Raw genomic sequence first — 16772 nt, 5'->3', positions numbered from 1 at the left:
GAGGCACAGCACAGCTACCTGGCTGGGAAACACCTGGTTTATCCCAGTGCTTGCCTGGGATTTTAGTTGCACTGTGGATGTGATCCTCTTCTACTGGAGCACCCAAGCTCCCCTTTGGAGTGTTTGCCTGGTGTCTGAGCACCAGGGCACTGCTTGAACTGTTGGTCAAGTAAACACAAACGAGTCCCAGTCTCATTAGGGTCATTTCTCACGTTGGCTTGCGTGGGGGAGGTGGAGAGGACCGGCAGCTGCTGGTGGGCTGCCCTTCAGGGCACCTCTGCCTCCCCACAGACCCCTCCAAATGAGTTGGCTTTGCAGAGCCACGCAATATTTCACAGCTATGTGACAGACTGTCTACGTGGCTGCAGGTGGGAGGACAAGGACATCGTGGCCACCACATGAAGCCACACCAGCACAACTCCTGGTGTGTTTGAAGAGTCCAGTAGCAAACCCCACAGGATCCCTGCTCTGCGTTTCAATGTCATCAGGGTAAAATCCTCAGAGAGCGTGCAATAGGAATGCCATCACATATCAGACATTTCAGGAAGTCTCTGTAATTTCTTTAATTATTCAGACAACAGAGCACAAGGATAATAGCTTCAAGTACATTCTTATACATTATTTTGACAGTAATAGATATGTATTTAGTCATAAACTATTCTGTAGCCACCACTATGTGTACATTTTATACAAACTATTGCCATACTGGACCCTGAAAATGGACAGTGACATCTCCTAGATGTTTTGCACAAGGTTATGACAGTACATCCTTCATACGAGAGCTGTAGCTGTGGGTTGGATTGGCCCATCTAAGGAAGCACTTCTAACACACCACAGAGGGGTGATCCTGATGAGAGGCGCCGGAGGGAGAGGTGGAATTCAGACATGGTGAGAGGAAGACATGAAGCTGCTTGGAATAAGTGTGATGAAGAACATGGCACAGCTTTCTCTGCTCGGTGAAACAGGCTGATCCCGGTGTAAGAGCATCTCAGCTTCTCTGACACCACAAAGCTCTGGGCTCATCTTGGCCTTTGGGTGAAGATTAAATGAGACAATGTCTGCTGTGGTCCCATCCAGGCATGTGCTCTGCCCTGACACAAGTGTGGGCTCTGGTCTGATGGCTCTTTAACATCTCAGTTGTGATTTAGATTGAAGCCCTCCAGCCAGTGGCTTTAAGTTTGATCACTGGCATCCCTAAACACCTCCACCAGCTGTCCTCTGGAGAAGGCACCTTCCAACATGGTTATTTCTTTGAGTGTAGAGGCCTGAAATAATGGCAACCACCTCTCAGAGACAGAGTGAGGGAGCTCAGACACCCAGATGCTGCCATACTAAGGCCAGACTCTCACAGCAGAGACTCATTTGTTCCACGATCACATTCTCACATGCCCCAGATCATCTGGGTTTGCAGCCCTCAGCACACCCAAAGACAGGGAGGTGGCAGAGTCCAAGCTGGGGTGGGCAGCAGGTCCTCAGCACCCACCAGGCAGTCCACAGTCCCCCATGATTCTTCTCCTTGGGTAGCCATGAGGGTGGCTTGGTTCCTCTCCCGGTGCTGCAGGACGCTGTGGTCACTCTGAAGTGTCATCACCCTGGCCATGTCCGAGCTTTGGAGGTTGGAAGTGGGTCTGGACAAGACGTTGACAGGAAGGAGAGACCACATCCATCTGTTGGGGCTTCACACAGCAGTGCTCATGCGTGGAGCTCGGCCACCAGATCCTGACAGCGCTCCAGAATCTCCTGGGATCTCAGCGTGGAACAGCATGGTCTACACTCTCTGGAGATGGCCCAGGTAGGGACATCCTGGGAGGCTGTGGAGCTGCCATCCATCCCAGCAGAGAACATGGCTGTGTCTCTGGAGCAAAAGGCCTGCTGGATGAACATCCTAGACTGGTGAGTAATGGAAACCAAAGAGAAGGTGAGAAGACATTCAAGGCAAGCTCCCTTCCGGCACGGTCCCGTCGCAGACGCGCACACACATGCACACACAATGTTTTGCAAAATTTTTAAAGGGATCCTGGAAACCCTCCATGGAGGAGCAGGCGGTGCAGCAGAACCTCACTGATCAGCACCTGTCAAGGATGAACCCCTCGGGGTGGGTTGGGGCTGGGAACACAGCACTGGCCCCACCACTCAGCTCCTAAAACGCATCTCCAGCACATTCACCCATGGGTGGCTCAGGACGGACTCCTGCGTTACAGCTAAGGAATGTCTCTCAGGACAAATGAACAAATCTTTATCCTTTTGTTTGTTTTGCAAAGGGTGTTTTGCTCCATTCTCAGTGGCCCCAAGCCCTGTGCTGTTACTCAAAGCAGCCAACCAAATCTGGTGGCCATCTCCTTCTTCCAGCGTCAGCCACGTGAATCCCTCTAACTCACTAAAGTCGGTGCCTCTCCCTCAGATTTCCATCTTCTGGGCACACAAATTGAAGCCCACTGAAACCTTGGTGTTGCCACAAGGTGAAGGCAGCTGCCTGCCTTTGCATTAACGTGCTTCAAAGGGAAAACTTGATTTGGCATCCTCAGAAATCAATTTTAAGAGCCATCCGCAGTCTCCAGATCAGACTGGGAAGTGCACATGGAGTCGGGGCTGGAGCTGGAAGAGAGGAGCATCCCCTGAGCAGGGATGGGGAGCCAGGGCTCTGGCAAAGGGAAACCCGTCTGCCGGTCGCTCGTGCAAATAAGTGAGGTTCTACTGTCAGCACAAGAGATTCCAGGTTATGCACAGATGTGATGGACTCGTTTCCTTAATTAAAGTACCAAAATTAAATGTTATAAGCAACACATCTAAATAAAATAACGGGCACTCATTTAGGCATCATGTTTCCTAAACCAATAAGCAAAAAGGAAAAAAAAAATGGGATGCACCAGGAACTCTTAGTTATTATATACTAACCAAACTGTGCATGGCACATTTTATTTCTATAAAACTATTAAAACTATTACAAAATATTCAAAAATACATTTTAGTAAATTTACAGCAGTTATTTCTCAATTTATTAATGCAAAACATCCTTTTCCCCCCTCTGTACAAACTACCATCTCCATCGTCCCAGAATTGCCGCCATGTGCGCTTTTTAAAAAATATTATTTTCTAATAAACTTTTTCTGAAGTTAAAAATAACAAAGTTTCTTACGGTTTTTGCAAATAAAAAGTTTGTGTAACAGTCTTGACTTCCATGAACGTGGCCAAATGATGTTTTTACAAAGCAAAACATGGAAAACAATACAGGAAATGATGTTACATTTGAAACTATTTAAATTAAAATAATATATTCTCATATTTTACACTATTTCAAAAAACGAAATGTGATTCAGTTAAGTATTGATCTCTCAAAAAAATCTAATTTACAATTCTGTGTATAAAAATATAATTTACGGACCCCCATGAAGTTTGTCTTTTTTGTGTGTGTTTGTTTGTTCGCTTGTTTTTTAGACTTGCTGAAATGAAGGAGCAACGTAATGGTGAGATGGGAAAGTACAGAATTTTGCTTTCTGTAAGTCAGGACACACGTGACATGTAGAAAAATAGACTCTGCGCAGTTTTGCTTGGCCTCACAAAATAATTTTTTCCCCCGTGAGTACAGTTCACATGATAATAAATTATCAAAGAAACTATTTAAGGCTCTTGAAGGTCCGGTTCATATCATTTAAAACATCTATTCAAAATACCAAAGAAATAAATATCCAGGAGAGGAGGAAAAAAAAAAAAAGCAACCAACAAACAAAACAAAAGAACAAATAAAAATATATATATATTTATAAACTAAACAGAACAGAACTTCCAGGGGTCTTTGTTTCCCTTTAAGTCTACTTTGGACTGTCCTACTTAATTATTATTATTTTATTATTATTATTTTTAAGTCTTAATCCGTGCTCTCTTTTAAAAATATGTATTTTTTCCTTTTTTTTTTCTTTTAGGTTTTTCTTTTCTTCTTTTTTTTTCTCCTGTTTTTATTTTTTCTCCCTTCTCTGTCTCTCTCTCTCTCTTCCTCGGTGTGTCTGTCTCTCTGTCGGAGCCTGGCGGGCGGCCGGGACGGCGCGGGGTCCCCTCAGCTGGATGTCACCACCATGCCCAGCGGGTGCAGAGAGTCACTATCCAGCACCCAGCTGCCGATGCGGTAGAGGAGCCGAGAGTACCAGTGGATGCCGGGGGCCGCGGGCTCTCCCACGGGGGCGCAGGGGCAGAGGGCGGCCAGCAGGGCCTGCAGCAGGCGGAAGGGCGCGAAGGCCCAGTGCGCCCAGCTGTGCTCCTCGATGACGGCGTAGCACGAGGCCAGCACGCGGTCGATGAGGATGGTGCCCTGCGCCGTGAGCGGGGCGTAGGCGCCCGACGCCTCCTCCCGCAGCGACACGCGGTGCACGGCCGCCGGCAGCAGCCGCCGCCCGCCCTCGCCCAGCACGAAGACGCGCTGGCCCGGCCGCACGCGGCTGGCGAACAGCGCCCGGCCGCCCGCCGGCCCCGCCTGCGACTGGTTCTGCTGGGGGGCCACGAAGAGCAGGTGGGCGGCCGTCAGCAGCAGCCGCGCCCGGGGCTGCCGGGTCTCGATGGCGTAGAAGAGCTTGTGGGAGCCGTCCTCGCGGTCGAGGAAGGTGAGGAAGTCGCTGTAGAGCAGACGGCCCTCCGTGTCGGCCACCAGCACCCTGTCTCCGGGCCTCAGGTCCTTCACCAGCTTGGTCCCGCCTTTCTCCAGGTGCACCGTGGCCGAGCCAGGGAAGCAACCCCCAGATTTGGCCGCCACGGAGTTTTCTGTGTAAGGAGAGAAGCACAGCGGGGTTAGAGGAGGCACATGCCGAGCTGGAGCAAGGGGAATATGTGTGAATTTATCACTTCCCCAGCCACCCCCAACCCACCAAGGAAGCAAAGGACACAGCCAGACTCCCCTCTCAAATTCCTCCACCCTCATCTACAAACAAGCCCCATTTTCACTCCATGGGTCAAGTGAGAATTCCCTTCCTGCTAGATTTGTGCAATATCTCCCCTGGGTTAGGAGTTACAAGAGTGATTTGTCTCATAAAGGAAATGAGCCAAAATATTTCCACTGAGAAAACTGTTCCAGAACAAAATCCCTTCTGGAAGAACTTCCCATTTGGCTACTGTTCACCCTGCACTGACACCTGATGCCAGATAACTTGCAGGCTTTCGAAGCCAAGTGGTTTTGCTGGCATAAAGTTTCTTCCAAGCAAATGCCTGTGCTCTTGATGCTCAGGGTCCCCACTCAGCTCCTACTCAAGAAGCACATCTAGGGCAGCAAACAGCAGAGAACAGGAGGAGACTTTGGATGCACACAAATTTTGCCACTGCAAACCAATACCTCAGATTTTCCAAATCCCCTTCCATCATGCTGCATAAGCCCCCATGCTGCCTCCAGCCTTCCTGCTCAGCATGGTGGCTACTGGGGCACATCCCAGCCTCACAGCACTCCTGCCTGGCATCTCCAGCACTCTGCTTCAATCCTCTTTCAAAAAAGAAAAAAAAAGAAAAAAACCTCTCCCCTCCCCTAGAAGGATGTTCTTCCCTGTCTCAGAGTGTGTGGTCCCAGAGCAGCCCTACACCTGTGCCAGGCCCAAGCAAATGCCTCTTCCACCTTCTCCAGCTCTTGGAAGTTACTCAGAGTTTAGAGCAGCTGTTGCTGCTCTCCAGTACTTCTGAGAGGAACAATCTCAGACTTGAAGAAAGCAGAAGTAGCAATGAGATTATGAGTCTGTCTTGCAAATCACTCTTTGGAAGCTCAGCCACCTGTGGGGCGGTGGAAAAAAAAGTCTGCTGTATTCTAGGCTGATCTCTGTCTTAACAGAGGGACTTGCAGTGTTCCTAACCCCTCTGGCTTTTTAAATATTGGGTAATACCCCACAGTATGTCATGGTAGCAAGTGTCTTTGCTACAGCTGCTGAGATTCCCCATCCCTCCCTTATCTTTCCCTGCTTTCTCCCAGTTACTCCCTGTACCAGTTAAGAGACCTGGTGATTTAGCTCCTACAGACAGACAGATTTTATATTTTGCTTCCATGGCTGTTGCTGAAATTCCTGTGATTTAAACAAATCCTTGGAGTGTCTCCTAATGACTTTCTCAGGAAGGACAGGAAGGGTGAAAATTAGACCGTTATTGATTTGCTAATGACTTTATCACTTCTCCTTCAGAAATGAAGCAGCAAGATCTCCAAGGCCTCCCTCTTCAGGGAGGACATGGCAACAAACAAGCTATGTGCTTTATGTGGAGGCCTCTGCTAGCAAACTACACCTTCCTACAAGCTGGCAGTAAAGGTCTGGCTAGAGCTTTGTTTGCATATTCAGGGACTTGATGAATAGATGTAGTAGTGTAGCAGCTCTACAAACATGCCAATGAATTGGCAGAGGTGTGAAAATCTGCTTCTTTGAGCAGTGCTTGTTTGGGTTCTCTAATTAAAATCCAATAAAGGATCACCATTGTCATTCTGATTCATGTAATAAATGCAGACACTCTTGGAAGAGAGGACACTTCCATTTTTTTCCCAGCTTCTTCCCCCCCTTTTCTCCCCCTCCCTATTTGTTCAGGTGCAGAAACCCTATGTGCCAATTCACACACATACTCTCCAAAAAACCCAGGACCTTCCAAGCACTATTTGCACAGCAGAGCCACTTTTCCAAGGCACTCAAGATCTGTATTTGAATTTTAAATGTAGAAGCTTGCTCTAAATACTTGCTGTAGCGTATTATCAATGTCCCTTTTACCACCCCTGCCTCTCCCTCCTCTGTTCTGGTGACAATAATTCAGGCCTTGGGGGAACTCTTCTTTGCATTCCAGTCTCCTGGATCATACTTTTTGCAAACAGAGATCTAGATAAAGAATCTTCCTGCTGGCATTATGGGATTTAATCTTCTCATGAGATGCTCTGTCATGAAATGAGGTTTGGACAGTTTAAGATCAGGCTGAGAGAGTGCAATTGAAGCCTGCTCCCTTCAGCCTGCCTCGTACAGTCACACGACCTTGCCTGACACCCTCCAAATATTGCCCCCAAGTCCTTGTGTGCCGAATCTCAATGAGCAGCTTGGGGTGGCTCCTGTGCTATGAAACTCCCCTGGGGTGGATTAGGAGGTGCTCCTGGGCTAAGGTCACCTCACACCACAATCACCTTGTGCTACAAAGCCCATCTTGGCTATTGAAAGAGTGTTTGGATCTCTGCACAGCTGACAGTTTTGCAGGGCCTCTTTTCAGCTAGAAAGGACCCAGGAGCTGAACAAAAGCAGTAGCAGGCTCTGAGGACAAAGCCCACATGGGTCAGGAGAGGTGCTCAGCCCCTGGGGAGCTCCGGGCTGAGTGGGGGACATGAACCCCTCCTGCAGGTGGGCACAGCAGGGCCGGGCTGGTTTCCCTGCCATGGGGCTGCTGAGTTCGAAGAAAAGGGTTATATTTAAAGAAAGCCCACTATTTTCTTTTGCAGCCAAGTGTTTCCTGACACATCCAGCAGGTTGTTGGGATAGAGTATACACTTAAAAAAAGCTTTAGATGTCATCCAGCTGGCTGGAGGGAGGCGGTGGAGCTGGGGACTGGCACTCACTAACAGATTTACCCCCCAAAAAACCACATCAAGTGTCAAGAAAAGGAACTCTGCAAGTCGGGGATTTCTTAGGAGCTGTTCCTGGGTTGAGACAGCGTGTGGCGTTGTAAGCACAGGGGAGGGGAGGAAAAAAAATTATGTGTATGTGTGTCCCTATCTGGGAATTTCCTAGCGGCTACCGCTGAAGGAGGCTGGGGACCACGTTCCTTATTTATTTTCCTGGCCGTCTCCCACTCGGAGATTAGCGCTCGCGAGTAAGGCGTGCAGCCAGCGGGGCGGCTGGAGACGGCCACGAGTGTTTGTGTTGAACATGCTCCTTGGGTGGGGAAAGCGTCAGACCCCACGGGGGGAGGAGAAGGGAGTGTGGCTGCGACGCAGCTCTCGTGGGAAGGCTGGCCAAGCAAATCACCCAAATAAAAGTGCTGTGAAAAACTGCTGCAGCTGGCTGGGCTCTTTTTTTTTTTTTTTTTTTCCTTTTTTCCCTTTGCCCTCACTCTTTCCTTTCCCCCCACCTCTGCCCCGGCAGGGTCTCTAAGAGGCGGGGGAAGGCCGGCTGCCCCCTCGGGGCTCTGCTCCCGTCCCCGCGGGAGCCCCGGCGGGGCGGGCCGGGTGACGGGGACCCTGCAGGGACAGGAGGACGGAGCCCGGCGGCAGAGACGGGACACAGAAGGCTCTGGGGAGCTTCCGTGCTTCTGGCCCGGGGGTGTCTCCCCACCTCGACACGTCTCTGGGCAGGCTGCCCGCCTTACCTGCTTTGACGGAGCAGTGGATGTGCGCCTTGGACTCGTAGTAGACCCAGTCGAAGCCAGCCTCGACGGCCAGGCGGGCCAGCATGCCGTACTTGCTGCGGTCCCGGTCCGAGGTGGTGATGTCCACGGCGCGGCCCTCGTAGTGCAGGGACTCCTCGGAGTGGTGGCCGTCCTCGTCCCAGCCCTCGGTCACCCGCAGCTTTACCCCGGGCCACTGGTTCATCACCGAGATGGCCAGAGCGTTCAGCTTGTCCTTGCAGCGCTGCGGGGATAGGGGCAGACAGGGAAGGGTCATTGTGGGGGTGCTGCAGCCAGGGGAACACCTCGCTCACTATCTATGCCAGGGGAACACCCCCGCTTCGCTATCTATGCCCCTCTGGGCCGCATCCTGCTCTTCCTCCCCGGCCAAAGAGGCGGCATTCCCGCCCTCCCCGCTAAACGCACCCCTGGATGGGCTCAGCCGGAGCCGAGCATCTTCTCCCCGTCTGCCAGGAAGGGATGGGGAGGCAGGTGAGGAGGAGGAGGAGAGTGAAACCTGGGGACACAGGATGAACAGAAGATGAAACCCCACAAAGACCCACAGGGACGGACCTTTCCCCTTCCCTGGCACCTGCTGCGGGGACAGGGGGACCCCCCTCCGCCGCACCGCCGGCGCTGGGGGGTGAACGTGGTGATTCAAAGCCACCTGCACGGAGCAAATTCCTGCCGCTAAGTGCCCTGTCCCTTCCCGAGAGCAAAGTTTCTGCCCAGAACAAACACTCGCCATATATCTCGGAGTCACGGATTCCCCCCCGGAATGTCTCTGCGGGTCTTTTCAGCTTAATTCTGTGTTGAAAAGGGTATCAATACATGTTAACAGCCTTTATGTGCTGGAGGGAGGGGTGTTTTTTTTCTTCTCTCCCTTCGCCCATCACTCATTAGAGCCCTCAAAGCTGCATGGGCTGGGAGCATTCACTCTGCTTCAAACATACATCGGCGCTCGCCTACAAAGCCGAGCAAATCCATACAATAATATAGCTCTTAGTGGGAAGATGAAAAGCAAGGGAGGGCCAAGGAGGGAAGTTGAGCGGAGCAGGGATACTATGCAAGCTAGGAGCCCCTTTGTGTGGAGTGAAACCTTTCCAACTCCGTGGAGAAAGTACTGCAGGAATTTTCATTGACCCTCCAGAGCCACCGGCCTTCCCTGGGTTGAACTGGGCCCAGCAGCACATAGGGACCGAGTAATGAGGGGCACAGGATGGGAGAAAGTGAGGAAAAGAGGTGAGCTGAAACCCTGGAAGTTTTGGGGAGATTCCCATCTCAGCCAGGCAGGGAATAGACACAGTGGCAACAGGAGAAAAGGACTCTCAGCCCAGCAGAAACAGGAAATCAGCACCGAAAGTACTGAAAAGCTCTTGACTAAAGGTGCAGAGTTAGGAACACACATGCTGCTAGCTTTCTTCCACCTTTTTGAGATGAAAACAACTCGTGGATATACTCGATGTTGTTCCCTTGATGCAAACACCGCTGTGGCTGTAAGCCACAGCGGGATGCAGTGAGCTGCTCTTCCCACACTTTTGTTGGCCTGAGTGGTGTGCTCGGCCTTCTGCAGGACCATTCTTCCCACTGGGCTGACAGCACAGCCAGCAACAGAGCACAGATCCCCCTTTCACAGCTCCCAGGAAGGCAAAGCCCCTCCATTACTCAGACGACGCTACTTTTAGGGACGTGACAAGGTTGCTCAGCAAGGAAATTCCCATGTGTCCACCAACAGCCATAAAAGCAACACTTATCCCTGAGAGATATCAAACGCAGTCGTGAGCTCACTTTGGACTCTCTGGCCTACCATTTTATGGAGAGAGACCGGTGTTTGGGTTTCGGCACCGTTCCCGGCAGCAAAGTGCAGCGGCACAAGGAAGTTGAGTTGGATTCATTTTATTTTTTTCCCCTCTCTCCCTCTCACACCTGAGTGGATAGCTATGCTCCTTCACTGATTTACAGGGGAAAGGGGGAGAAGGATCAAGCGTCTCAGGTGCTGCTAAGGCGGCAGCGCTGCGCGACACGGCGATGTCCTGTCCCGCACGGGAGGAGCGGGCAGCGGTGCGGGCAGCGCCCGGAGGCTCTGTCCGCTCCGGCCCTGCCTGCACCGCTTCCCAGCTCCAGGCGAAATAAAGAAGAAGAAACGGCCTCCTAAAGGACCTTTCTCCCTTTTATACTGCCTGAGCTGGATTGTCAGAGTCAAAAGCCGTGAAGCCCAGACTATTTATTAATTCATCGGGTCGTGTGCCACAAATCAAGCCCAATTCTGTTCAGCCACCGTGAAGCTCAGCAGGGCTGCCTCCACTAACGCTTTGTGTGGAGGCAAAGTTGTTCAACAAGCCCTCTCCTGCCAGCTCCTAATCTCTTCACAAATGAATTGCTTGAAGGAAACACTTAACAGGTACCTGTCAGTGTAAACAACCTGGTGGGCTTCCTAAATGCCAAGTTGATCTCTAAATTCCTCACATCACGCACCGGTTGTGTGACTGCATTACACGAGATTGCTATTTTATTTCATACAAATTCCAGCTTTATCATAGTGACCTGGCCTCCTTATCTCTCTCCCGAATCCAGCCAATGGCCGGGGTGGGGGGGAGGAAAGGGAGGAAGGGGGGAGCCCTTAGCAAACTGCTGGTGTCACCTGCAAAGTTGAGAACCTGACTTACCTACCTCTGTTTGCGTTCCCCCCCCCACGCCCTTCTGGAGTTAATATTAACTAGCGGCTAATGCATTCGGCAACCACTCTGCAAGTTTAACGATTCTGTCCATGAAAGATCTCTCCATGCTTGAAGGGCTCCCGAAGCCGGCGTTTAAAGGCTGGGATTTAACTAGAGGTTGCTGGCCGAGGGAGAGAGGGGAGGAAAGCAAGGCAGGGAGGCCAGCGGCAGGACCGCACCCCGGGTCGCAGAGGACCCGGCCGTGCCCGGGGAGCGGGGAGCAAGGGCAACCAGTCCGCTCGGTGCCCGGCCCCGCTCCGCTTCCCCGCTCCCTGCCCGGCCCAGGGCTGCCGGAGCCCTGCTCTCTTCCTGACCTCGTTCCCTCACCTCGCTCCCCTCTTTGCCGCCGGGTACCGGCCCTGCGGCCTCCCCGGCCCCGCCGCTCTCAGCCCACCTCCCCCCTTTGTGTCTAAGGCACGGGAACAAGCACTGAAGGAGAGCGAGGGGGGGGGAAAGTATTTGTTTTCGTTTCGTTCGTCTGAGGGAAGTTGACAGAAGGTCAGGAGTTCAGACGCTGCCAGCTAATGCAGCGGGAGCGGCCAGCCGCGTAGCCGGCGCGGCGTGCCCCGGGAGAGCCGCGGGGCCGGGGTCAGCGCGCAGCCCGCCCCCGGCCCGCAGCCCACCGCTCCCGACCGTGCCCCGGCTCCCCCCGCCCCGCCGCCCCGCTCCGCTCCCCTCCGCTCCGCCGCGCACACGCACCGGCGCAGCCGCGCACGGAGGGATGCGCCCAGCCCCGGCGGGAGCCCGTCTCCCGCGGAGCCGCCGCCGCCGCCGCTGCCGCCGGGCTGCGGAGGGAAGGGTGAAACCCGAGCCGCCGCGATCGATACGTGAGGGGAGTAAGTGGAGCTGAAAATGCGAGAGATGCAGCTCCGGAGGCAGCGGGGGCGGAGGACCGCGGGAGCGCGGAGGGGCGCGGGCCGCGCCCGAGCGGGGACCGGCAGCAGCCCCGCTCCGCTCCGCAGCCCAGCGCGGGGCGGCGGCGGCGGCGGGCGGAGGCGCCGCCGCGCTCCGAGGTGCGGTGCCATTTAAGGTGGTCGGGAGGAGATGGTGGCGGCCGCCGGTCCCTCGCCCCGGGAGACCCGGCAACGTGCGGAAAATCAGGCCGAGGAACGGGGAGAGTTTGGGAAATTCCACCCCCCAGCCCCCCTTCCCCGCGTCCACTCCCCGCCTAGTCCTTCCAGGCGAGTCCTGCTCTAGCACTGAAGGTGGGGCTTAAATGTATTAATATTAAAAAAGCGCTGTTGACCTATATTTGGAGGAAACCCATTTCCAGTGTCTAGATTGCATGTAGTTTCTGAAACTCCGGGATTGGCAGAGCAATTGACTTCACCGAGCTCTCTGTTGAGCATGAATTATAATTACGAGGTGACTCTCGGAGCGGTTCTCTCTCTCTCTCTCTCTCTCTCACAGACACCTTTATCCTTTTTTCTTTCTTTCTTTCTTTTTTCGTAAAATGGTTCCGCAATCCGATTCCACCCGAAATCCAGTATTTACCCAGTTGTAAACCTTGTGCCATCAGATTTTTTAAAACAGAAGGTGATGCAATGCCGATAAGTTGCAAGTCCCTCCCCTATGGAAGTACCAGAGCATTGGCGGCGAGCATCCTTAAAGAAATATCAATATATTTACGCTCTGATGGGCACAATTGCAAATGATGGTATTGCAATACGAGCTATATAATACGGAATCAGATGAGGAATGGTCGATCCGGCTTCAGCTGCCTTTTGTGAGTGCACGACTGCATGCCTACTAAATTTAGAATATACTCGCGAGGAGAACAATAATAATAATGAAGGTTAAAATGAAATGAAAAGAAAAAAAAAAGAGAGAAATTAAAATTTAAAAAATATAAAATCAAGTCAGCAGGCGCAGCAACCGCGGACTACGTTTGTAATAATGAGTGGGTGGCCTGGCGGTCACTATACACTTGGGGTCCTCTGAGCTGTATGCAATTCGTTTGATCAAAGTGCATCCTTGGGGACGAATGCAAACAGCAATCTCTAACCAAGTTACAGGGAACGCCATGGCACGGTAATGACTGTAAGTATCACACAGATTCCCCCACCAAATATCTAAATAGCTCCAGCTCCAGCCGCTGCTAACTTGGCTGGATAGATGGTATTTACATTCAATGGGGAAACTAGTCGAGTTTGGAGGGGCGGGGGGAGGAGGGGGAGAGGGAAAGGAGGGGGCTTTCAAAAATACTAAGACAGATGCGTCCTTTAGGATTGCTCAGAGAGGTTAACAAACACAAATACAGGTATCTCTGTGGCTCTACCTGAGTCATCAGTCTGTCAGCTCCCGTGTTCTCTTCATCCTTAAAAATAATGTCAGGGTTGTAATTTGGGGTTAGTTCTTTAAATCTCTCGGAGTTTCTTGTGATCTTCCCTTCATATCTTCCACTGGCCCCTAGGGTCTTCTCTGCCACATTGGGAATAAACTGCTTATAGGCTAAAGGGGTCAGCTTTTTGGGGTGTCTCCTTTTTCCAATGCCCCTGCCTGGTCCACAAGTCAGCCCAGAGGAGACTAAAAGAGCGCAGATGAAGCCCACCAAGAGAATTCTTGTCAACAGCAGCATTTCGTCCATTGAATCCAATTACTTCAAAGCTCTCTGTGCCTATCCCTGGCTGTCTCTCTAGAGCTCTCTCTCCTCCTATGTCCTTGTCTGCTTTCTGAATCGTATACTATCCACCGATCCCTAGCAAGACAGGTGCTGGAATGGCAGGCTTTAGGTCGCTGATAACGGAACACATCGGAGTTTGGTCGGGAGACAGCAATCGAGAGACAAAAAAAGGGTCTGATTTTAATGGTAGCAAAGCAAGACGCTTGTGAGAGGAGTCTGCCTTTAGTTCTATATTATAGCTGCCAGGGCCGAGAGCTGATTGGCCAAGGCGAGACAAGCTTGTCTTCTGATGTTTTAACCCTCAAAAAGGCAACAAATTCTTGAAAGATTTTTTTTTTCCTTTTACCTGAAGGGCTTAGAGCTGAGAGGGGTGGAGATCGTGCTTTCTTGGGATAACATCAATTACACGCTTTTTTTTTTCTTCCTCTTCTTCTTTTTTCTTTCTTTCTTTCTTTTTTTTTTTTTTTTTTTTTTTTTCACCCAAAAACTTTCTTGGCAGAATGGTACATTTGTCAGCAAGAGGAACAGATGCCCCTCTGAAAGAGGGGGAAAAAATTAAGATTAGCAGGCTGCTTCAGTGCAAGTCAGGTTTTTAAGGGCAGTTGTGGTTAAATAAAATGCCGAATTATCGGGGACCCGTGCAAATAGGAATATACTTAGGTAATATTAACGCCCCGGGGGGGAATAATGCCATTTCAGAGCGCACCCACCTAAAGTGCTTTGTAACAGGTTTCTTGTCCCTGAAAAGGGAGATTGCTCTCCCTCCCAAAGACATACATTTTTAAACACACTCGCCTTTTAGCTGATAAATGACCACTTTAACAGCAGAAACAGGTCTGATGCGAAGCGGCAGTTAAATGAAGTTACTGTGTCTGACTTGTGTATCACACTACTGCAATGTGGCACTATTTTATTTATTTATTTATTTATTTTATTTTTTAAAATAAAACCAGGACTATCACCCAGTTAAAAATAACGCTATATCTTCGGAAGTGCATGAACAGTCCACTGATTAAAAATAGATGGTCTCCTGAGCACGCTGTATTCTTTGTTTCTTTGGTCAAAGTCGGAGAGGAGCGTTTTAGACTCTTACACCTCCTTGCGGGGTGTCATTAAGTTTTTAAGAAAAGCATAGTGTTGACAGCATCCGCAAACACAATTAACAGAGATCGATCCAAGCAAAGTGAATGGAAAGGGGATAAGTTTAATGTTAAATTAATTGTTATCTCATGCAGCGTGGCAAGTGATGTCTTTATCCCGATCTCCAAAAGCTACTAATCAGACAAAGGTGTTGAGAGACGAGCAAAATTGCAGAGATGAGGCTGATAGAGCAGGTTAGACAGAACAGCAGAGTCCCATATGAACAAACACTTTTCTGCCTGCAAAGTGCTCGTTTGCTTTTGCTCCTAAGAAAATACAATTTGTCCTAGGAGATAGAAAGTTTCAGGAGTTTTTTTAGGAGTTCTTAAAAATTCCAGGACGGCGTGATGAAGTAATTCAAAGTCCACTTTCTCAGAAAAACAAAACACATCCAAAAAATAAACTTTATTTAAAAGTTGTGGGGTTTAAAAAAAGAAAAAAGAAAAAACAGAAATAAAAAGAGCTCTTTGGGGTGAACAGTTATGGAAGTTTTCCGTCTATGATATTGAGCTGAGTAGTAATCAACTTAAACCTTGAAAATGGATTTTAAAATCAGTTTTCAAGTGGTAAAAAAGTTGTGTATCCGTAAACTGCAACAAGCAGGTCAGCACGGACTTTTCAAGGGATAAAGTGGTCTTTTCAGGTCAACTTTAGAAAGGAGCCGAAAGAAGTGGTCCGAAGTGGTCTCACGCCGACTCTAACTGGTGCTTTCATCTTTTTTAGCCCATGTTTTTCTCCTCCTATTTATGTTTCTTTGTGGAGTTTCAGTGAGTCGTCGATTTCTCTTTCCGACCTTTAAATTGAGGAGTTTTGACTTGGAAACAGGTAAAAAGTTAAAAAGTCAGCAGCTTGGCTGCTAGGTTGTTATCAACCAACTTAGTTGCAGAAACAAGTTGTATAACAGCTAAATACCTGCTTCATGCTATTAAAAAACAAACTTAAGTTTTATCTCCCCGTCTGCGTGCATGCGAGAAGACAGATACAAGGAATATATAATTTATACAAAAGAGGGTATGTTCTTTTGATGTGGTTGCTTAAACAGCATGACTTGATATAACAGTTGATTAAACAGCGCCAAGGAATAAAAGCTATTCTTAATGGTGTGGAATACTGCAAAACTTTTATCACCCCTCTTACCTTGTCCCCCTCCCCACGGAAAGAAGATCGATATCCCAGGCACTAGATGGGTGGACATCGCAGTGAAGAAGTCTAGAGAATAAGGACAAACTCCCTCATTATCAGATTGCCATATGTACAAAGCAGTCACCCAAAGATTAACAGGGAAGGAAACGCAAAGAAGGAATTAATTAAATGCAAGTAATAAATGCGAGGGGGGGCGGGGGGGAAGGGAGAAATCAAGAAAAGTTGTAACTGTGGGAAGCTCGAAATCCCCCTCCTATCAAATTAGATGTGAAAGAAAGCAGAGCTGGGGGAGCGGGCAGGCTCTGCTCAGCCTCAGCGCAGGCTGGAGCTGGCGGCGGCCCCGCCGGGAGCCGGGCGGGGGGAGCCGGGGGTGCCCGGGGGACACGGGGGAAGCCGGGGGAACCGGGCCGGCGCTCCCGCCCGCCCCGCCGAGCCTCCGGGATGCGCCCTGCCTCTCCTCCCCACCAGGAGCTTTTCTTCTTCCTTTTTAATTATTATTTAAATGCCACAGCTTCTGGGAAAACAACAGCCCCCAAGCCCCCCGCTCCGCACTCCCGGCAGCCCGGGGGGCGGGGGCCCGGCCCTGCCCCTGTCCCGCCGGCCCCGGCCCCGGGCTACCGGGGGAGCCCCGAGCCCAGCCCTGCGCAGCCCTGCCCGCCCCACACCTCAGCATAGCCAGCCCCCCAAACAGCAGCAGCACCCCCGGCCGGCACCGGCGCCTCCTTTGGAGGGTCCAGAGCCGCGGCCGCTGCTGCCCCCGTGGGCCCGGGGTCCCTCGGGCCTGCCCAGCTGAGGGTGCCGGGGAGGCCGCGAAGCCCAGCCCTGAGAGGAGCTGCCTGCTCCAC

The 16772-nt window shown here is 51.0% G+C and overlaps 1 protein-coding gene across 1 annotated transcript; it reads right to left on the bottom strand.

The window, feature by feature from the left end:
- Positions 1–239: 239 nt before the first annotated feature.
- SHH (sonic hedgehog signaling molecule) lies at positions 240–15652 on the bottom strand. The gene is made up of 3 exons (XM_063415852.1): positions 13300–15652; positions 8287–8548; positions 240–4749 (listed from the first exon to the last, which is right to left on the bottom strand). The coding sequence occupies exons 1-3, from the start codon at positions 13606–13608 to the stop codon at positions 4052–4054; spliced, it is 1269 nt and encodes a 422-aa protein (XP_063271922.1). The 5' UTR covers positions 13609–15652; the 3' UTR covers positions 240–4051.
- Between the last annotated feature and the right edge of the window lie 1120 nt (positions 15653–16772).

This window comes from Prinia subflava, chromosome 1, assembly GCF_021018805.1.
Source record: "Prinia subflava isolate CZ2003 ecotype Zambia chromosome 1, Cam_Psub_1.2, whole genome shotgun sequence".
Taxonomy (NCBI): Eukaryota; Metazoa; Chordata; class Aves; order Passeriformes; family Cisticolidae; genus Prinia; species Prinia subflava.
The sequence above is the reverse complement of the archived record's forward strand: the minus strand, read 5'-3'. Positions and strand labels throughout refer to the sequence as shown.